At 30.4% G+C, this 22,434-nt stretch overlaps 2 protein-coding genes across 16 annotated transcripts in view; one reads left to right on the top strand and one right to left on the bottom strand.

Annotated features, from left to right (window-relative positions):
* Positions 1 to 767: 767 nt before the first annotated feature.
* On the top strand, positions 768 to 1,525 carry Polr3G (RNA polymerase III subunit G). Its single transcript, XM_011639133.2, has one exon. The coding sequence runs from the start codon at positions 768 to 770 to the stop codon at positions 1,428 to 1,430; it is 663 nt and encodes a 220-aa protein (XP_011637435.2). The 3' UTR covers positions 1,431 to 1,525.
* Positions 1,526 to 1,709: 184 nt separating this feature from the next.
* LOC105427440 (uncharacterized) overlaps positions 1,710 to 22,434 on the bottom strand; it is a 68,362-nt gene continuing 47,637 nt past the window's right edge. For 10 of the 15 annotated variants that reach the window (XM_089078006.1, XM_089078009.1, XM_089078007.1 and 7 more), the window contains 5 exons: positions 20,493 to 20,672; positions 17,607 to 17,999; positions 13,611 to 13,877; positions 12,140 to 12,396; positions 1,710 to 11,482 (listed from right to left, as the gene is read on the bottom strand). In XM_089078006.1, coding sequence (XP_088934132.1) covers positions 11,009 to 11,482; positions 12,140 to 12,396; positions 13,611 to 13,877; positions 17,607 to 17,999; positions 20,493 to 20,672 — 1,571 coding nt within the window. In that variant the 3' untranslated portion in view covers positions 1,710 to 11,008. Of the gene's footprint in view, positions 11,483 to 11,775; positions 12,031 to 12,139; positions 12,397 to 13,610; positions 13,878 to 17,606; positions 18,000 to 20,492; positions 20,673 to 22,434 lie in introns of those variants that run through there. The other 5 variants (XM_089078008.1, XM_089078020.1, XM_089078017.1 and 2 more) reach the window with 5 other exon arrangements.

Here is a 22,434-nt window from a genome sequence, read left to right as displayed (position 1 = left end):
ATCCTATGACTTAAGCAGAAATTTTAAATATATGTAAAGCTGTGATCTATGCGTAAAACTATGATTTATGGATTGTTCTAAAGATCGTAGATATGAAGAATAATTAGTAAATAATGATTAAAATTAATCAGTAAATATGATTAAGATTTAGATTATATATTTCAGATTTTTAAAAAACGCCATAGATTTTAAAAATATATTCAATAAATAAATAAAGTCTTTACTACACAATATAAACTATGACTTCTTGATCGTATAGCATAATCTTGTACCTTGTAACCATATATTTTGTAAATTTTTTTAAATATACTGCTTTTAATTTACATCAGTTATTATTCAATCTTGAAACATAACATTGATCAAGCTGAAATTATAAATTTGCATTATTAAATTAATTAATTGAATATTATTTAATCTTATAAATCTATAAAGAATATATTACAAAAGATTGCTAAAGATGCATATTTAATATTTTCATATAAAAACAGATTAACAAAGAAAACTTACTGCTTGATGATCTAGTCAAGCGTTTTTGTTCTTTTTGGTTTATGTATCTTTTTCTTTATCCACTGAAGAAAATTATAATTTTGAATTAAAATATAAGTTCATAAAATTGTTTAGTTATCAAATGAGTGTATTTAATTTGTATATGTTTTGTTTTACATATTTTTTTTTTAGAAATGTTGCATAATCTAACTTTAATAAATTTTATTGATATTGTTTTAATTAATTTAATTACTACACTAGGATATAAAGTAATAGTCAGAATGGCAGGACGTAGTAGAGGAAAGCCTGCCATGTCGTTTTCCATGGAGCAATTGGGCATCTCTAAAGGAGAAACATTACCAGCATCAGTTCTGCAGCCATCTCCAAGTTATCCCCCGCTGGATCACAAGCCTCTACCTATTCAGCTAACCACTGAGATGAGTTACTTGGTAGAATTAAAAAGGGATTTTACTGATTATATGCGAGAATCACCAAACAATGTGCAAGCTGCTGTATTAAATGAGGATGTTGAACGATTCTATGAAGATTTTGAAGAGACCATTGCAGAACGTAATAAATCAGAATATGAGACACGTCACGATTGGAGTATAATGCCAATGGAATTAAAATTATCGAGAAAACGAAAATCCCAACAGCAAAATACAAGTCGGAACAAGAAGAAGAAGGAAATGGATATCATTAAGAAACTAGCAGAACTGGAAAAAAAAGAAGACGTACAACGACCTGAGGTAGAAGAAGAGGGCAAAGAGGAAGGAGATGAAGATGAAGACGGTGAAGAGAAGGAGACGGGAGAAGGTGCAAAAGATGAAGAGGAAATTGATGAGATGGATGATGGAACTGATTATGTGAATGAATACTTCGAGAATGGCGATAATTACTATAGCGAAGATGATAATGATGATGATCAATTTTTTGATACATAAAAATTATGTATAAAAAAATTTTATAGTCTTGATCTTGTTGTGATCTCAGGGACAATTTGTTTTAGAAACTCTAATAAACAGTAAATGTAGCTAAATTATATAGAATTTTTATTATTTGTACCTGTTGCTCAATTGCATATTATTGTTTGAAGATGGAAATTAATGTGCGTATATTGAACTTTTTATTTTACTTTGTTATTGATGAAAAAAGGAAAGATTGTTATAACATACGAGCACAATTCAAAATAGGGACATATGACAATTAAAACAGTCTAGAAATCACAGGAAGCGTCGATGTGTTTTTTATTACGAGTATTTCACAATTTCTAATATATAATATATATTTATAATCGTAAAATCTGCAATTAATATAATAAACGATCTTTCTCTATGATGCAATCGGATAGTATAAACGCAACATTTCTGGGATGAGTGATGTAAGAAAGAGAAAAGAGTGAAGAGGGAAACAAAGATGTAGGGGTGTGGTGGAAATGCGCAAAAATGTCACATTATTATATATATATATAATACTCATTACGCACATTTCGTTAACTTTCAATATGATTTTACATATTTCCATTTTTATATATAACTTTTTCCTTTATTTTTTTGAAATACCGTTGTCTATAAATTATGTGCTTCGAAAATCCATGTATTATAGAAATGAAATAATGGTTAAATTGTGAAGAGAAAATGTTTTGCAAGTTTCTGAAAGATCCCATCACTACATCATTTGTCATCCTTCAAAATCGAATGATAGAATATTTTCAGATTATTCGGAGGGCCGAATCTTTTGCGATAAACCATACCATGATAGATGGAGTAAGAAAACATTTCTGTTTTACTAAGCGCAACATGACATTATACAACATGAATAATTATAAGTTTAGAGCGTCACAATTTGGCAGTAAATCGAATAAGCAATTCCATTCGTTGTGGCTTTCTCTATCAAAACCCTGTTTAACCAAGCAATCCAAATTTCTCTAAATTGCAAAGTTTAATAAAGTCTTGGATATTATCGCAAATGATTCGAACTTGAACCGACGAATCATATATCTTGCATGCACAATTATGCGTGCAAATAAGTACATATCATTGTTTCGTTTTTTACATATTACTAAACAGTATAAAATCAATAATATTAATCAAACCGGTTAAAAATACTCGTACGGTTAATCTTTTTCAAATAAAAAAGCTATTAAAAAATATAGGATTTAATATATATGATATACAATACATGAAATGTGTAATTGAAAGTACAAATTAATAAGTTATATGCATGAAATTAATAAAAGGAAATTTATAAGTTCTGAGAACAAAATTCTGATAAATTTTATATCATGTATGTTAAAATATATTACATTTATCAAAGTATAAAAAAAAATTAATAAAACTGTGATGTCAAAATTAAAAATGATTAACTGATTATGTACTGTTTAGGATTATACATATATTGCAATATATAATTACTTGAGACAACTAACTGATCCGTTTTACATAATTAATTCATACCTATTCTTTAAATAAATCACTTTGAAGCTGTTTTTCTTTTTTTTTGTGCTTAAAGAAATTTGGAGATGTAGCTAAAAACAGAAAAGTTTATTCAATATATATATATATATATATATATATATATATATATATATATATTGAATTTATATTAAATTTTTGTTGAAACATATTAGAATATTATGAATGTATTGTATATAGATTAATTATTTATATTTTACGTTTTATTAACGTGATATGCTCGTACAGAATCTCACAATAAATTAAGAATAATAAAATAAAAATACAATTTTATAAGGAATAATAAGAATAATTCATTCTTCATAGTTGATATAAAGCAATGCTTCTGCATTCTCTATTATGTTAAATTCTCTTATTGCAGTAACCATCGTTGTTTCTCTGCTCTTCTGCATTTTCAGTAACTTTTTTTCAGGTGTTTACATCTTTGCTTCTTACTTCGCGCTTGTTAGAACATTCATGTTTTTTTAACATTTGTAATTTGTAGAACCGTCTACTCCAAATATTTTGTATTCTGATTCTTATTTTGTGATGGTCTCTCCATTTTGCAGAATCGTTAACATCTTCATTTAATATAGCGACTGTGTTTTTGTTTTTTTTGAGACATTCGTATATTCTCGGAAAAATTCCTCACTTTCATTACTCTTTTCCGATTCTTCTTGTCACTTTCTATAAATATATTATCTATTTGCACACACACACACACACACACACACACACACACACACACGTATATATATGTGTGTGTGTGTGTGTGTGTGTGTGTGTGTGTGTGTGTGTGTGTGTGTGTGAGGATAATATATAAAATATTATATATTATATACATATATATATGTATAATATATAATATTAATATATAAAATAATCTCATCACGATAGCTGAAACTCGGCTTAACTCGGATTATATTTATAAATTTCTGTTAGCTAATGATTCAACTTCAAAACAGCAAATATATATATATAAAACAGATTTTAATGTAAAAATTTATGATATATTTGATAATATTGATATTCAATATTATAACAATAACATAATATTGAATATCGATATTAAAGTGTATCACAAATTTCTGTACTGTAAAAAGGTACATAATCATGTATACAGCATGAAATCAAATTTTCGGAAAATTTGAGAGAAATAAATTCATACTATATTCTTTATAATATCAAACATAATTTTTAGATTTGAATAATTTTGAAAGTAATAAATAATTTTTAAAAATTATATAAAATTTTGCATTCCTTTAATGTCGAGTTATTCTTTTGTAATTCCAATATATCGCGAAAGGAGTGTATAAATTAAAATAATAATTCAAAAAAATTTTAAGTTTAATAATAATATATAAAATAATAGATTAATAAATCTATTTTCCATTAGAATTCAATTAGAATTCAAAGCGAGTTTAGAAGAACTTTGACTCTTTTGATTTTTCATTGTGTATACTTCGCACTTGTTATTTGCAACACTGAAAATTGTACAAAAATGCAGAAATTTTTAATATTGTATATAAAAGAAGAATATTGCTATAAGAGGTACAACTGGCATAACTTTCATATTTAATTTAATAAATTTTTAAATAAATTAAATTAAGTAATATTTAATCATTAATGAATGGAATGGTGTGTTATAGCGTTTGTTTTTAATGAAACAATGTAAAATCTCTCAATGTGAAATTACGTATTAATCCTGAATTATCGCCATTCGTCAGAAATTGACTTGAAATTATCTGCAATTATTTAATCGTCATAATATTTTCCTTACAATTACATTTTTTGACTTTCTTCTTCGCATTGAAATAGATAAGTATTATTTATATTGGGACAGAAAATCAGTCGATGATTTAACAACTATCGTATACCTAATGATATTCGAAATTACAAATTCTCCGAAAATTAATTTCAATATTAATTATGTAATTTTTAAATTTGTCATTTTTCTCATTCTGTGTAATTCTACAACGCGTTATTTTCATGAAATATAACGTCTATTAGCAAAATCAATTCGGAAATGATAAATGATGAAAGGAGTATCTTTTTTTCTGGAGTATCATATTTTTTCTTGAATTTCCTTTCACGCATTTTTACGCAATTACAACATAATATATATATTGGCATATTCAACACTAATTTGTCGCGATGAAAAACTGCCTGCTAATTAATAAGAATTCATGTCATCTTCAATAAGGATTAGTCACGCTATTTATATTCAATTCGAAAAAACTCGGATAATCTTTTTCACAGCTTTCCTTATTTACATTTCACAATTGAATGTACTCGCACTAAGGTGCGAAAGCATATCTTTGAAGATGAGAATAACATCCACAGCATATGTAATTAGCTAATTACGAGCATGTGAGCATCTTGATGATAATATTTCGATGACTATTGCCAGATATAGAATTAAATATCTTACCGTTTACAAATCAAGAAAACGATATTTCGCGGTTTACTATTTTTAAAAGCACTTGTGAATAAACTTGTGAATCGATACAGATAGAGCAACTTTAGCGAAAATGTTAGACGCGATGGATGTGATATTTGCTTTCGATTTTGGTCGTTTTGGAGAAGTGGAAAACGTTATTTCTCACGAATCGAATCATAATCTAATTCACATGCGGCATTCTAAAAATCACGGGACAGGTCGGCTTTTGAACTCGGACGGGCAGTGTAAGCTTGCGAGGTGCTTCTTCATTATGTCATAAAAAAGACATAGATTACACGCCAATATATACAATTTTGCTTCGATAACGTCGCTTACGTCGAATTGCTCAAATCTTTAAGCTAAACGAAAATGAAAGAAGGGTCTACCACATTGGAATCAAAATATCTAAATTAATTAGCAATAATATGCATTCGAGATCACGCCGTGACTCTCTAAATCAGATTACAAGAAAAATTTTAAATTATTCAAAATTGAACAGCATAAAAGCAAACGGGACAAAATAAAAATATCAAGTATAATAGAGAATTAATAAACTTATTACTATTTAATATACATCTGTGATAAGAAAAAAATTTGTTGTTTCTGAATCGATTAAAACTTGTAAAAATTGAACAGATCGGCGTAAGCAGAGCTAACGATATGTATTCAGTCCAAATGTCAAGCCAAATATCAAATGGGTGTTTGCAATAAGAAATACAAAAGAGCAGTAATCATATTAAGATTGCGTCGAGAATTTGACTACAATCAGTCCTTTCATCATCATTCGATACTGCGAAACGTCCATGTCTGTGATGTAACAATCGGTGACGATGATAATTTTCCTCCTAATTGGGAACTTGGAAAAACAAAAAGAACATCTGAAAGATTTCTCTTTTGTTCTTTTTGTAATATCTAAAAATTATTATCCTAATCTTTTAATTTTTTTGGATATTCTTTAATGTCCGATTCCACCAACGCAGATTAATTTTAATCTCGGTTCAACTTACTCTTCATCTTTTTCTAATTCTAAGAATTAGAAAAAGATGAAGAGCAAGTTAAATCGAGATTAAAGTAAATCTAATCGGGCATAAATGTCTTGTACAATTTCGTGTCGCAATTTCCAAAGGAAAGGATCGTTAACATATTTATATATGCATCGTAATGGAAGAATTACCTCTTTCAAGAATCGAAATCGCGCGACTTATTCTAAGTGTCTTGCTTTCTTTTTTTTTTTTTTTCCAACGAAGTTTCGCTAATAATTCTTTCAACATTCAGTAAGAATATTTAATTTTTATATTCGCAACAGTGTGACATCAAAAGCCAAAAGGAGAAGGTACAAAAAGGATCACATTTTTCACTCAATAAAATGTCTCAATAACCGTTCTATATGCAATCCTATATGTTAAGTAAAAGATTATTCTCTAAATGAAAAATTAGGCCGATTGTTTATGCAATGTACTTTTGGCGGGAAGCATTACTGTGCGATTCATGCAGATGTAATAGTTCTCAGATTTTTTTTTTTTAATATTTTCCAAACAACTTTAGAATTATTATAAAAACAATAAAGAAATAAATAGTAAAAATAATAATAAGAATCTTTTATTCGTAGATATTTTTACACGTCAACAAATGAAATAAATTACAATAAATAAATCATAAAATAAAAATTTCTATCTCTGCACGAAATTAGTCTAAGAATATAATTATTGCTATCTAATAAAATAATATACGAGACAGATATAAAAAAATTAAATAAAATTGAAATCATTTGTAATTTTTTTTTATTGTATTGCAATTTAAAGTCTGGGAATCATTAATCGACTTAGAAGCTCTGTGAATAACTGAATTTTTATGTTAAATGCGTTGGATGAAACTTATTTATTTTTTTCCTACGATCGGATCAGCGATTAATTTTCCCATTCCAAATCGTTACGCCGAAATCACAGTCAGGATCGAGTAACAAACGGTATTGAGGCAAACTTCTCTCGTCCTGAATTCTAGCAGCTTGAATCTTTTCCCAGCTTTTCCCCAAGTTTCATGTTGTTCGCTCTGTCTTTGCATTCTCCTTATATACTTAGCGATTGTATTATTATTATTTAGTATCATTATCATTATTGTTACATATATGCTGCTTCACTACGGTTCATTGGCTTTTGGACGTGGATCTGGATGGAGTGTGGTGTATGCGTGCGCGCGAAAGAGACAGAGTAAAAGCTCTAACGTTATCTTCTTTCTGCCTCGCGGCATGTTCGAACGACGACAAGCGAGTGCTTTCTAAATATTTCTTAGTTCTCTCATTTATAAATGACAACGAAGGAAACTTGTTTGCAGGAAAACATTAAAATTCAACGCTTAAATATTCAATATTTAAGAATTAATAACGTGAATTTTAATGAGATTATGCGCAATTAGAATTTCGATATTTCCTGATTTTATATTCCTCGAAGTCTAAATTATTTATTTGTATCTTTCTACTGAATATCACACGCGCGTGCATTGTTTTTAACAAGCTATCTCCGATATTTATTGCCAAATCAAATAAAGGATCCAAGAACTCACTCGTCATCGATCTCCGATCCTAATTATTTTCACTGTTGTCTTTGCTTTTCTTTAAAGTGGAACGTATGAAAGAATACATATTTGCACAAGAAATCAGACGGAATATACAACGTGCAGAGTGAATAGATAATGTTCATTTTTCTGTTCGTTTGTCCTTTTCACTTTTTACTCTCTCGATGATTGGTTTCCATTTACTTCCAATCTAGAAATTTGCGCTTCCATTATCGATAAGTTTGATGTTTCGATCAGTTGAGTAGCACCAAAGTCACATCATTGTCGTAATCATTATCATTATCTTCTCTCCTCTACTTCTTTTTCATCCATCATTATCACATACACATAACTTACACACTTTGTGTTAAATCTTAATCGTGACAATGCGCTATGTTATTCTATGTGAAAAAACACTATGCCTTTCTATTGCAATTCATTCTCTTTCGTTAGTGAAGACTAAATTGGGCCGTGATTTTTTTGAGACCATGCCTGTGACTCGCGTCTCTCGACCATTTGTGCTGTGATTCTATCAAGATAATCAATCAAGTGAAAATTAATCGTTTTTGATTTCCAAAATATTTTTTGTTACAGTATTATGCGGCAAATTTAATTATATAATTTCTTTTTGCATTGCTTACAGCTGCTGAAATTGTGACGCAATTGTTTTTAACTGTTTGGGAATTGACGTAAATTTTTTAGAACAAAATAACAACAATTTTTCCCATTTCGTATTTTTTTCTCCAATTTTTTGGAATACAATCATTACGCATTGTGCTTTGTCATGCAAAAATATCAATCCCTAACAATTTTTAAACAATGAATCAATGTTAAAATTTAATTATTAGAGACAAATTTATTCGCAACATGGAAAGTGTATTTAAAATCATATTTTGAAAGCAATAAAAAAAAAAAGATCATTTATTCTGCGATATCTTTCAGCGAAAAAATTAACTCAACAATGATATCACACGCAAGACGGTCGAGGTGCGACTTGGAAATGGAGATAGAGCATTTTGTACCGACAATACGCGCATAAAAAGAGACCTCTTTTCTCTATTCAAAAGAAACTAGTTTGCGGTTTTTTGCCAAGGATTCCACAAACCTTTTCAATCTATATAATTTTGATAATTTAAAAATTTTTTTGCAAAAACAGACAAAAAAGAAACTACAAATTTAAAAAATATATGTAAAAAACTAAATTAAATATATAAAATAGATAAATATATTAAATTTAAATAACTACATAAAAATTATTTCGGTAGTAATTAACTCTTAATCACAATAATTATTTTTTCGAAATATTTATGTATAATTATTCTGTCTTACAGAATGATTAACTATATATTCAATATAGTATGATTTGAGAAATCCTCAGCGAGGCGCTGCACTTGGTTTATAATTCGCAAATGCGATAATATCCCATAATTGTATACATACGTGTATACATATTAATAATTGTACATTCCGTATATAGACTTATATAAAACGCACAAAGCGATTATTCGAAGGCTATTTATCGTTCCCGATTTTATTTATTTATAGCGACAAGTTGTCTCTGTACCTGTCGACTAGATACTTGGCTTCGAGTTTTATCAATGGAAAAAGAATTCGGACTTAACTATGTGGATCCCATGTGTGTGGGACCATTTTAATATCCTATATAACGTTAATGTTTTTCACGTAAATGTATATCGTAGATACCGTCCCTATATCGATGAACGCACGTCGTGTAGTATGTGTGTTGTGTTAGCGTATGTACGCATGCGCACTTGTGTGAAGGTGTGCGATGAGTAAAACAACATTTGCACAACTCAACTTTGACAGTATAATTTTGCACGAAGAAAAAAACATGTTCTTACAATACGTTTCATTTCATATGTTAATACAAATGAAAACAATTTCAATAGAAACTTTGCAATATATAATATTTTCCTGCTTCGTATAAAATTATTCCAAGCTAGGGCGTGCAAAAATGCTTTTTTTACTCATTTTTTTACTCTGCATCTTATATAATTGTATTCTGTTTTTACAGCCTATGAGACCTGGCAATAAAATCGCTGATCAGTCAAAGGATGAAAACAAAGATGCAAATATAACTTTCTGGGTATGTGTTTATATGCGTGTCGCATGTAATGTAATTATCTATCTGTATATGCAAGCACATGTAAGTGTTAAATGGTTACATTCTTCAAGTCATTCCTCAGAGTTTGAAGCGATAGCGACACGCAATCTGCACGCACTCGTCGTCATATAAGCTTCTCACATCCATCTTTTAGATCTTTCACCTTGACATATCCTTGTTTAGAATTATTTTTCTTTTCTCTCTTTTCTTTTGCTAATGCGATAAAATCGCAGATCCACAACGCTGTCCTACAGTCTGTCTTTTGAGAAAAAAGAGCAGGAAATTTTTTTCGTTAATAATCAATAATTTAACTCTCGGCCTTTTCAAATTTGTGTCTCCGTGAAAGCAGGAATCCGATTTTGCTTATAATCTGAGATGTTTAGTATCATTTTAATCATTCTGATTAGATATTTATTACATAATAATCTTCTTAATGAATTAATAAATTAATTACAAAGATTATAATTTTAGAAACAATGTCATTTTCAACAATGTCAATCCTCTCCTTAGTTATCAATTTTTTTGTTAACCTTTGATAAATTGTTTTGTATTCATGATTTATAATCAATATACATGATTTTTTATTCTCTGGAAATACTTTCCAATATTTTCAGAGTCGGCAATATAATATGCAATGCAAAGAAAGATTTTGTTTTCAAAATGTTAAATTATCAAAGCGGCGTTAAATCAAGAAAATTCTTTCACGGAGATACCATTTCGCTTCTTTTTCTTTCTTTCGCTCTCACATACAACATATACATTCTTCTGAGCAGCTACAAGCTACGAAAGCACATGGACAGACCAACTGACGGTAGGACATAGTGGGGCGGGATAATATTTTTTTCCATCCTGGGATCATCCTGCTCTACCAAGATGAGAAATAATTCATAGGATTCTTCATCAAAGTATTTTCATCCCCTTTCTTTCCTTGTCGTTTCGGAGGAGATGTGGCTTCTAATTCTCCGCGCCGTTGTTGCCCTTTCCCCAGAATTTATCGAAGCGGTTTCGCGCCTTCTCCAAAACGTCGCTCGCTGTTGAACGTTGCGCCGAACCCGGTACCACCGCAGGTGCCTCTAGAATATGATAACCACCTGTGGTGCTGCCAGTGGTGCTACTTCCTGCACTCGTCATGCCGCCAGTGCCGCTGATTCCGCCACCGCCACCTCCACTGCCACCACTACCAGTACCCTGAGATGACATATCGGTCTCGAAACCACGGTAACTCTGCTGTTGTGCGGGCGACATTGACGACGTTGTCGATGCTGTGATCGATGCTGTCGTGGTTGCTACCGGCATTTCGCTTTCCTTTTTTCTTTCCATTTCGAACATTGGATCTTCCAGCCGTCTTAAGGTTGTGCCTGTCACCGGTTTTGTCGACAATTCTGGGCTCTGTTGTTCTTTCGTTTCTTCGACGACATCAGTGACTCCCTAGAATTGAACGTAAAAAATATTAAAAAATTATCTTTTCCAAAAAAGATAAAAATTTAAACAATCATTGTAAGAAAAGTTTTTTATAAAACTTTTTAAAATTATGATAAATTAAAATAAAAGTCGTATATTAGAATGTTGCAAAGAAAATTATTCTAGAAATAATTTTAGTATTGAATATTATTTATATTTAATATAAATTAATTTAAATTATTCCTATATACATAGTGATCTTATAACAATAATGATATTGAGGAATTACATCAACTTAAAATGAAAAATGTATATGTAAAGCGTAATTTTTTTATTATTACATTTCTGCATAAAGATATTATATCTAAATTAAACAAACAAAAATTGTTCAAATTGAGATATATTGTATTAAAGACATATTACAATATTGTTTGTCAAAAAAAAGTAAAGTTTGTATAAACTTAAAATTTGACATCCTGTGTGTTTATATGGTTTTTAATCCTCGCAAAATATGGCGACAACCAGTCTCACTATTCGTGATTTCCTGGGCACTACCACTCTCTGTCTCTTGATTACTGCAAATTACAACGCTTTTTCTAAGATATCATTCTTTCCTTATTCTCCTTTCTACATGCGCATACGTGTATATGTTACATAACAAAAATGTACAAGTTTATTACTGACCTTCTCATCTTTTGTGGGCGTATCCTGCACGTTCGTGGGCAACGGACTGTCCCTCTCCGAGTCCAAGTCTTTGTGGCCGTTTATACCGCTAAAACTACCAAGCGAGACGCTCTCGCTCTCGGGTGACTTATAACCAGAGTGCTGGGAATGTTGCGATTTATGTTGAGCCGCGAGCTCCGGCGGTGCCGATTGCGGAGCCGATGGTACCGAAGAGGGTGCCCACGTCTTTGCCTCACTATGCGGACGGGTGAAAGGTTCTTCGAAAGAAGCAATCGAAAGCATAATAATTACCTGTATTACCTGTGTTTTACGCTAAAATATAACAACATCTTTATTTTATAATAATTTTTCCAAATATACTTATACACTAGAAAAAAAAAATTTCTTTCTACACTTTGTATTCCTATTTATTTTACCTACATAAATTGATTCAAACAAATCATAATCTTATAAAATATGTTTAAATGATGATATTGCATTAAATCATGTATAAGTATTTCATTAATAAATAAATAAAAAAAAAAATCATGATTGAAATAATTGTTTTTGATAAAATGTGTTCTTTGGTTATTCTAAATGGAATAAAACATTAACTCGTATGGCATCGCCAGGTGGTCGTGATAGAATTCTATTTTTAGTTGTCGTAAATAAAAACCATGTAGAATAAAATAAAAAATATAATATTGTAAGACTATTTCAATCATTTCTAGTGAAATAGTTTTTTGAAGGTACACAAAGAAAAAGATTTCTTTAGATTTATCAATTCTATTTGTTTAACTTGAATTTATTTATCTTAAACAGTAATTTTATATCAAACATCATTTTGTTGAATTAAGAGTTTTGTTGTTTCATTAAAGTATACTATATTGTTAAATAGAAGAAACATCATTATTTAGAAGAAAGAAAATAAAATTGATCTTTGAACTAAATAATACTTTGATTAGATTAAATATTGTTTCAATGAAAGAAAGAGATTCTTTAATATTTATTAAACAATTTATTAAACAAATATTTTATTTAAAATAAAGTTATTTATTATTTGAAAAACTTGCTATTTATTAATTAAGATAATGAAAAAATCTTTTTCAAAATAGAAATTTCAATATTTTTATTAAAAATAATGAAATTGTTTGAATAACATAATAAAATTAAGTTAAAAACAAGATTAATTTTTTCTAAAAAAATTTTTTCTTTTTATATAAAAATATTTATTATTTGAAGAGTTAAACAATTATATTTTTTTAGTTCACACAATAATTCAATTAGACCTTATTCCAATGAATAAATTTCTTTGGCTTTTCGCAAATGTATTAAATAAATAAGAACACTTTCCTCTTTGAACACGATATATTACAACATATAAAAATAGATAGTAGATAAATTTTCGAAGATGTAACTAATTCCCCTGAAGCAATAAGAATTTTGCGAATTGTACGATCATCGAAAATCATCGAAAATCTTTCCAGCTTACCTTCCCGGACGTTTTGCGTTACGGTGAAGGTCTTGCCGGTGTCGAGGGGTACCGTCCAATTCACGGGTTCCGGTGAACGCATGATCATCTGCTCTGGCGACTTTACTCTTGTGGGCTCCGGCGGACTCTTCACCACCGGCTCGTTGTCCAGCCAGGGACTTACTTGAGCGGACGTCGGTACCGCTTTTGTTGTTTGCGACGGCGGCGTTGAGGCGACGCTCGAATCCCCGCCCGTGACATCTCCGTTTATCTGAGGCTCCGCTGTCACTGGAACGTTTGGAATGGACCGCTTTATCTTCAGCGTAGATAATCGTTCCAAGTCCCCAACCCCCCTTCCCCGTAACCCCGCGATGCTTGCACTCGATGATGAATCGAACTCTGTCGCGATGATGATTCGTACTCGATCTATTTCACCCTTCTCTCCGTAACATTTATTCTCATTTATTTATGCATTTAGCAAATGATATGCAGCGATCGATAACTTTTTCTGACATCTTTTTGTAATTATCCATCCATTGCGTAATACTATATTTGCAATTTAATTTGAGAATTTGCGTAACTACGAAGGCGATAATATATCACGCAGATTGATTGTACTCCTCGTACTTATCGTCGCAGCGGCAAAGATACAGTTGAAACGTTAGATTAAATTAAAAACACGTTTAGGATGTTTACTTCTGTGTATAAATTGCGGGAATTGCTGTGGGGGATGTGTCGTGGAGAGAATTACGATCAGTGATGTCTCGCTTAAACGATTAACGTGAGTTCGATATGTCCAAAACTAGATATTGCCACACATAATTCAAAGTGATAAACTTATGGATGAAAAAAATCAACCTTTTCGCTGCTATATCTAAACAATCAAAATATTTCAATTAAAATGTCAAAAAATTTTTCTACTCATTATCAATTTGTAGTATATTATATTAGTAATTATATACTATATGTTATAAAGATAAAGTTATTATTGTACTGGAATATATTAGTAAATCTGTACAATTACATGTAACTAAGCATATTTGAATATGGCAGCAAAAAAGTTAATAACAATTTTTAGCAAGTTCGTTACCAATGCTCGTCTTGAAAATTGTGCATCACAACACATGCATTTTTAGTAATTTTTAATAATTTGATTCAATGTTATGCATATTTGCATTTATATAGGATGTAGATTTATATACATTAAATAAACAATATATTATTACATATAATGTGTCTCATATATATATATATTCTGTAAAATTTATATTTTTCAAGTAAAAATATAAGTTTTACAGAAATGTGTTTCGAATAAAAGTTGTAGAGTTTAAAAAGCTCTATTTATTAGTATACACACACACACACACATATATATATATATATATATATTTATATTCGCTACATTATATATAATATGTTGCTTATTTAATATATGTAAGTTCATATAACCCTATATAAGTAGAAATATGCATATCGCCATTATACATTATTGTATATATATTGTGCGATCTCTTATGAAAAATCAGAGCGTTGCATGTTGGAACAGTGGCAGCAAACATGTTAAGCTATCATTTTCAAGACAGTAGACGTCTTTTACACGTGTCATTGAGTTTAACATTAAAAGAGCTACTTATTCTAAGCTGCGACAATTATCGCTGCTGCGACGAAATAATAATATCTTTGTCCTTTTATCAATACGTCGGGTTCCTTGAGATATTCTTATATCTTATGTTATTTTCATATTCCTGAAGAGATCAAAAGATTTAATGCCGGCATCGAGTGCAGGCGAAATTTTCCCTTGAACGTGAGTAGAAAAAAATATATGAGGACTGCTAATAATGTATATCTCGGAAGATATATTACTGGTGTGTATTCAGGATGCAATATAAAGATACGCAACAACAGTACATACAGCTACACACATGGAGACAGTAGAGAAAGAGGGAAGAAGAGGGAGAAGGAAGAGGAAAGAAAAAGAAAGGCGCAAAGTGTGAATATACATATATATATTTATATATTTATATATATAAATATACACACATATATGCTAGTATATAGATATGTATTACGCAACAAGTTGACAAAAGGCGTAATGTACGTATTGTATCCAAGTAAATCGCGGAAACGATCTCTCTCCCCTATACTTCGATCGTATTTATGCTTCATTATTTATTTACGTGGTGATTAAATCTTTAAGCCAGCATCGGAGAAAAGAAGAGATCAACTTGCACACTACGGACAATTTCATTTTTTCACCTTTGAAGAGATACGTTTTTAATTATATTAGTTACTTGTATGTTAATTATGTGTACTTCTTCTCACGAAGAATGATTTTTCTTTCCCGACGAAAACATTGCGAAAACTCCTAATTGATATTTTAAAGATTTAAATTTATATGGAAATTAATTGCATATTGTCGACTTATAACACGCGTAATATTAAATGATAACAGCCAAAATTGAGAATAAATATTGGAGATAAACATTACAGGTATATTCAGAAAATAATCCGAATTGATGTCTAAAAGAGGAAGATATAATTTCACAATAAATAAATGTGTAATCCTTGAAGTATTGTAAGGTATGATTCCTTTTGATGCATTCTGTTTATATTTATATATATTTATATTTATATGCAAAAAGCACAAAGCCTTTCACTATCGAGAAACTTTATCCTACTTTATACAATTGACATAGAGGGTAAGTTCGTAGATAGTGTAAGAAATTTGTTTTACGAGAAGAGCAACGTTTATATACATATCGTGGTATAACGATAAAATATGATATAAGGCAAATCGAAGGCAAAAATAAAATCGATCGTTTATTGTGAACTTAGTCATTGATATATCCTAGTTTTCGAACCTCCTAAAGACTTTAGAGTGCCCGAATAAAAAAGTAGTGATTTTTACAATTCGCCAGCATTTTTCAGTTGGGATAAAAAAATAATAAAAAAAAAATTAGAATTTTTATGAATACACAATTAGTTAAGATATTTACGAGTATATGCGAGAAGATACATAAATTGTAATGCAGAAAAATAATAATAAAAATAAGGAATTCATGACAAACATTTTCAAGAAAGTACTGTGTACTTTTCTCTTTTAATTTGTATTTAATTTATATTTTCGTTCGTGCACGGTTTGTGCATTGTAGATTGTTCGATCCAACAAGATTTCTCGAAGAGAACATGTATATATGTATTTATAAGAATAAATTATTAAAAAACGCAACACAAGTTGGAAATGTGTGCGTTAGAGCATCGATTATGGTTATCCAGATTATAATGTCAAACAATTCGTAAGAAATCAATTAAAAAGAAATATAATTTATATTACACTCTTTAAAATTCAACAGAGTTTGAAAGTGTTTCTTTCTTTAAATTTATTCGACAAAATTACGAGAAATGAATCTATTTTTTTTGTAACTCAGTAGCAAACGACATGTAATTTCCTCGATAATTTTCTCGATGTCTTTTAAATTCCCCAGTAACTTATCTTTTTATCTATTAAAAAAAAGGGGGGAGGAGAGATATTTTTTAATGTTTTGCATATATATTCATCACGGTGCAAACAGTAATAATCTAATTCAGATATTAGCTTCACTAAATCGACACTCTATTATGCAACACAAGCTGCACTCCAATATTCACTATTAGTATTAAAAATCCACAATATGCATGTATTACATGTTTTCAATACTAGTAGTAAATATCAAAAGCAGCCACAATAGACGGAGGCAGTGGTTAGAGCGTTATAGACATGGAAAGACAAAAAAAATACAGATTAGTGAATGACAGAGTGATATATATATATATATAGATACATAAAGATGGAAACATATATATATCTTGTATCAGTCACAAAGTTACACCAATAATATGTAGATACACAAAACAGCGAGCATACGAAGCAGAGACACTGGCTAATGACTGAACGTTAAAAAGAAGAAAAAAAAAAAAGAAAGAGCAAAAGACTAAATCGAGATTCTCTTTTTAACCACGGCACAACATGCTACTTACTAGCTTGGACGGCGGTAGTAGCGGCTCGATTTGACGCGGATCGCATATCGAGGGATGATTTGGATGATGGATCATCGCCGGCGGCTGCAGCCGCAGCTGCTGGATGCCCGCGGGCCAGTTTTGTCTGAGCCTCGTCATTCGCACCACGGTACCTTTGGCTTAAATCTTTAACGCCGTGCTCCGGCCTGGCCGCAGCGGCAGCGCCTGACGTAAGTGGGTGATGGACGGTCGTATGAACCGAATGCTTTACCGGGGAACGTTTTACCGGGGCGGTACTTGCGCTAGTACTGTTAGCGATAGTGACAGTGATGTTGGTTGTATTGGTAGTGGTGGTGGTTGTGGGTTTGGCGTGATGAAGAGGGCGATTGGGAGGAACGGTGGTCGCGAGGAAGGCTAAAACATATTGTACAAGAAACGGTAAAATTGATAAATTGATAGAGCTTTCTGGACCATATCTTGCGTGCGTGCGCGTCTAATTACGATGATTACTCTCACCGGAAGCCGGAAATCGGATTCGTTGACCGGGAAAATGCTGCCCCTTCTCGCTATCGCGAGATTCGCAAGATTCGATAAACAAATTTCCAACATAAAAAAAGAAAAGAAAAAAAACAAATAATTCTTCTTTTTGCAATCATCTTAAGACTCCTGCTGATTCGCTGTAGCCATTTGACAGTATGATGAAACAAGAAAACACACTTGATGAGATTTCTTGCAAAATACATTAAAATAAAAACACTCTTCGATGAAATAACGTTTTCACTTGATAGATGATTTGTAAAATATATCAAAATTTCTTTTGCTCCGGTAATCAATAAGTAGTAACTATTAAATTGTGCCTAATCAAGAAGAGAGCCATAACTTAAATTTAGATATATAATTATTTATTGAATAACGGAACGAAGAAAGAATTTTCGATAATTTTATATTTTGCAAGCCTGTTCTATCAAGTGAAAATATTATTTTATCGAATTTTAATTTATTCTACAAGAATAAATTATCATCATCATGGTTTTCTGGATCAGTCATAATTCATGAAGACTGCAGCAAACCAGCAGGAAGATTCTAAATATTTTTGCAACAATATTTTCATATTAATTTTTTTAATATTTAATTTTCGCTAATTTGAAATTATTTTCAAATATTATGATTGTTGTTATACAAATTGTATTTTATCGGCACGCATAAAAGAGCAAAAATTAGCTGTTATTTTTTACGGAAACTGGCAAAGTTAAATTTGATTCATATAAAACCTCTTGGATATGTTATAAAATTTAAAATAAATTTTATATGATTTTCTTACTAATATTCTTGTATTCTATGTATTCTTTTTCAAAACGTAATTGTACACAGGTTTTACGTTCACTTTAATATAAATTTTGATATATCAATTTTGATGTTTCTCCTTCTGTTTAATTGAAATAACAATGTCTAGATTGAAGCACTTGTAGAATTTAAAACTTTTATGTACTCCCAAAAGAAAAAAAAAGAAGAAATTTTATTGAATATAAAATTATTATATGTCCTTTTTATTTATTCAAAGCCTACTAACATTAATGCAATAATTTAAAAAAAATATGCTTAAATAAATTATCCCAAGCAATTCTTATATCTTCTATAACGTTTTTCTGTGTTATATATTATATATTATATTATCATATTGTTAATTGTTATCACAATACAGAATTCTATCATGTTTTCAACAGATATCACTATTTGTTATAAATTATCAAATATTATCCAAGGGAAATTGACGCTCCTACTGACAATGAGTCTTATTGTTGTTATTGGTTTTGATCACTAAGTGCAGGATGAAGATAAGCGGGCTAAAGAACATATATTTCATATTATCAAAATAGATTAATTGTTTGCCCTCATTCGAGTATATAGAAATTAATTGTAGAAGATTGTATTCATCACACAAAATATCACCAAGTTTCTCTCATAATGATTAATTATAGAGCGATGTTTATTCTTATTTTATGCCATTTGAACACATATGCTAATTAATTACTTTAATTTGACCGTAAAGCGGTATTAATTTCAAGGTATATTGTATCAAAGTTGAATTATAATTTTATTTTCTGTTTAATTGAAATTATTATTATTTCTTGATAAATACTTCTTAATGAGTACAACTCGTAATATTGGACAAAAATTAATTTAAAGCTTTTTTACTAATAAAATCTTTTCATGATATAGTAGGTTTTTTGTTATGATTTAAGCTATATAAGTATATAACATTTTCTTATAAATTTATATTATTGTTCATATATTTTGTATATTTAAATGAAATATTTATTAAATACTCGAATGTGGGCGCGAGACTTGAAGCGAGATTTAGATAAGTAAAAAAAGATATGAAAATATAAAGTAAATCCATAGAAATCCATATTTGACCAATCTAACGAAATTTTGTCATGTGCACTCTGCACGTGCATAAGATCGTTTGATTAAATCGATTCAGTAATCACATCATGCATCGAAAGTGAATTACGTGCGACGACGAAAAAGGAAAAGGAAAGAAAATGTGACTCATAATCGAAAAAAATAATTATGGGACGAAATTCGCTCTGTTAATTAATTTTCTGCAAGATGACATCCTGCAAGAACTTTCTTGGAAGACCATTCCAAGAGAGGTCTTCTGCAAAAAAAAAAAAAAAAAAAAAAAAAAAAAAACTACGGCGAGCCTAAAACGTGTCGGAGATCATTGAATGTAATCTAAGTAAGAGCGTCGATGAGTTAGTTATAGGATAGGGTGAATTATAAAATGGAGAGAGATAGTGAATGAATTGGTTTTTTTAGTAATTTTGAAAATATGCCGAACCGATATGACGTTACAGATAGGCGGGCACAGCAGGTGTACGTGGCCAGGTACAATGAACGTACATTTACGATGTGGGACTTGCGGGGGCCTCCTGTGGAGCGGAGCAGGCCCTGGGCCCGAGGGTGGCGGCGGTAATGGCGGTATAGACGGCGTCGAGCCAGTTGCCGGGGAAACCGTAGTCGCGGGTTCCCGTATGCTCCAACGGACACGTTGGCCTGAGCCCGCCGCGGCTGAAACACCCGCTGCCACTCCTGATCAATCTAATTCACGACACGACTCCCCGCGATCGTATATTCCCGTGTGAGAATTTACGAGAGAAAAGTCTTTGTACGTACACACACACATATGCACACACATACACACACATTCTGTATATATATGTAAAATGTCTTCCTTAAAACCAAACAAATTTTGTCTGAAATATTTTCCTCTATTGTTAAAATTAAAGGACTTGTGCAGGTGGCCTTTCAAATGCCTTATTTCGTATAAAATTGCAAAGAGGATAATAGGTAATAAATTCGAAAGATAAATTAATTGATCATGATGATGATGATGATGATGATGATGATGATGATGATGATGATGATGATGATGATGATGATGATGATGATGATGATGCTGATGATGCTGATGAAAATGATAATGGTGATAATGATGATATTAACATGATAATGATAAAAATGTTAATGAAAATAATGAGAGATGGTGATGGTAGTGGTGATGGTGATGGTAATGGTGATGGTAGTGGTAATGGTGATGGTGATGGTGATGGTGATGGTGATGGTGATGGTGATGGTGATGGTGATGGTGATGGTGATAATAATGATAATGATAATGGATGATGACGAGTCAATAAAACGCGATGGTTAAAATTATTGCTGCTATATCAAAAATGAAGAGAGAGCTAGAGAGAAGACGAAAAAAAAGAGAGAGAAGAATAGAAAAAGATTACTATCATCAGAAAATAATGAATAAGATTTATCCGATAATGATAATCAATGATAATAAAGACGTGCGATCCATTGGTTTCGTGAAACAAATATCGCGAAAAATACAATTTCTTAAGTATTTCAATATGTTAATGATTTAGTCAATTCTTTTTATTTAATTTAAACCAATGGATTATGAAAGAACGATGATAGATCTATAATCGATTAATACAATAATATCTTGAATAATTAATATTGCATATTATATAATAAGCTTTTTTTTATAACAAGTTGTAAAAAAACAACTTGTTATAAAACCTTGTTCTAATTATCTTTTCAAAATTAATTTTATTATATTATTTTAACTTTTAAAACTTATTTTAAATTTTCTTATTTTGTATGCTTGTATGCTTAATATTCCAATAAAACTCGAGCTTAAGCAAAAAAGAAAAAAATATTAAATAAGAATAATTAACGTTACACAACGATAATGCAATTATGCTTGACTAAATAATGATAATGATTAGTTTTAGAAGTTAATCTTATTTTTCATAATAATAATAAGTATGTTTATTTTTTTTAAGTTTAGAGATTAAATAATAAAAAATACATTATACACATTCATATTTTAAAAATACTTGATACGTGACAAACGTGACAAATTTTCTCGGCAATAATATGAGATGGATGTGATGGGCAGTATGGAGTCAATGTGGGAAACTGTATCGTCATGATTCGTCAATTACGTTAAAAATAGGATATTGTTCGCCTACTCGCAAAGGACTATGAAGGCGAATAATACATCGCACAAATAATCTTCATACAGAATCTATCGATATAGCTACCGATTACGTGGATTTTAAAGGCGGAGGTAAAGAAATAGAGACAGATAAATAGGATTATCATGCAACTGCCTAAACATTAATGACGACGCAATTATAATAATTGACGCTCACCGCACTGCAAACGCTATTATGCGAATATATTTTCACAATATTTTAGCATAAATAAAGATATTTTAGCATAAATAAAGATAAATGTGATCAAGTTACTTCAGCAACTAAAACTGATATCA

This window comes from Pogonomyrmex barbatus, unplaced genomic scaffold (assembly GCF_055798465.1).
Source record: "Pogonomyrmex barbatus isolate J1 unplaced genomic scaffold, ASM5579846v1 scaffold21, whole genome shotgun sequence".
Classification (NCBI taxonomy): domain Eukaryota; kingdom Metazoa; phylum Arthropoda; class Insecta; order Hymenoptera; family Formicidae; genus Pogonomyrmex; species Pogonomyrmex barbatus.
This window is presented reverse-complemented; position numbering and strand designations above follow the sequence as displayed.

Excerpts from the sequence above, each read along its gene's own strand:
- Polr3G (XM_011639133.2), top strand. The coding sequence starts at position 768 with ATGGCAGGACGTAGTAGAGGAAAGCCTGCCATGTCGTTTTCCATGGAG.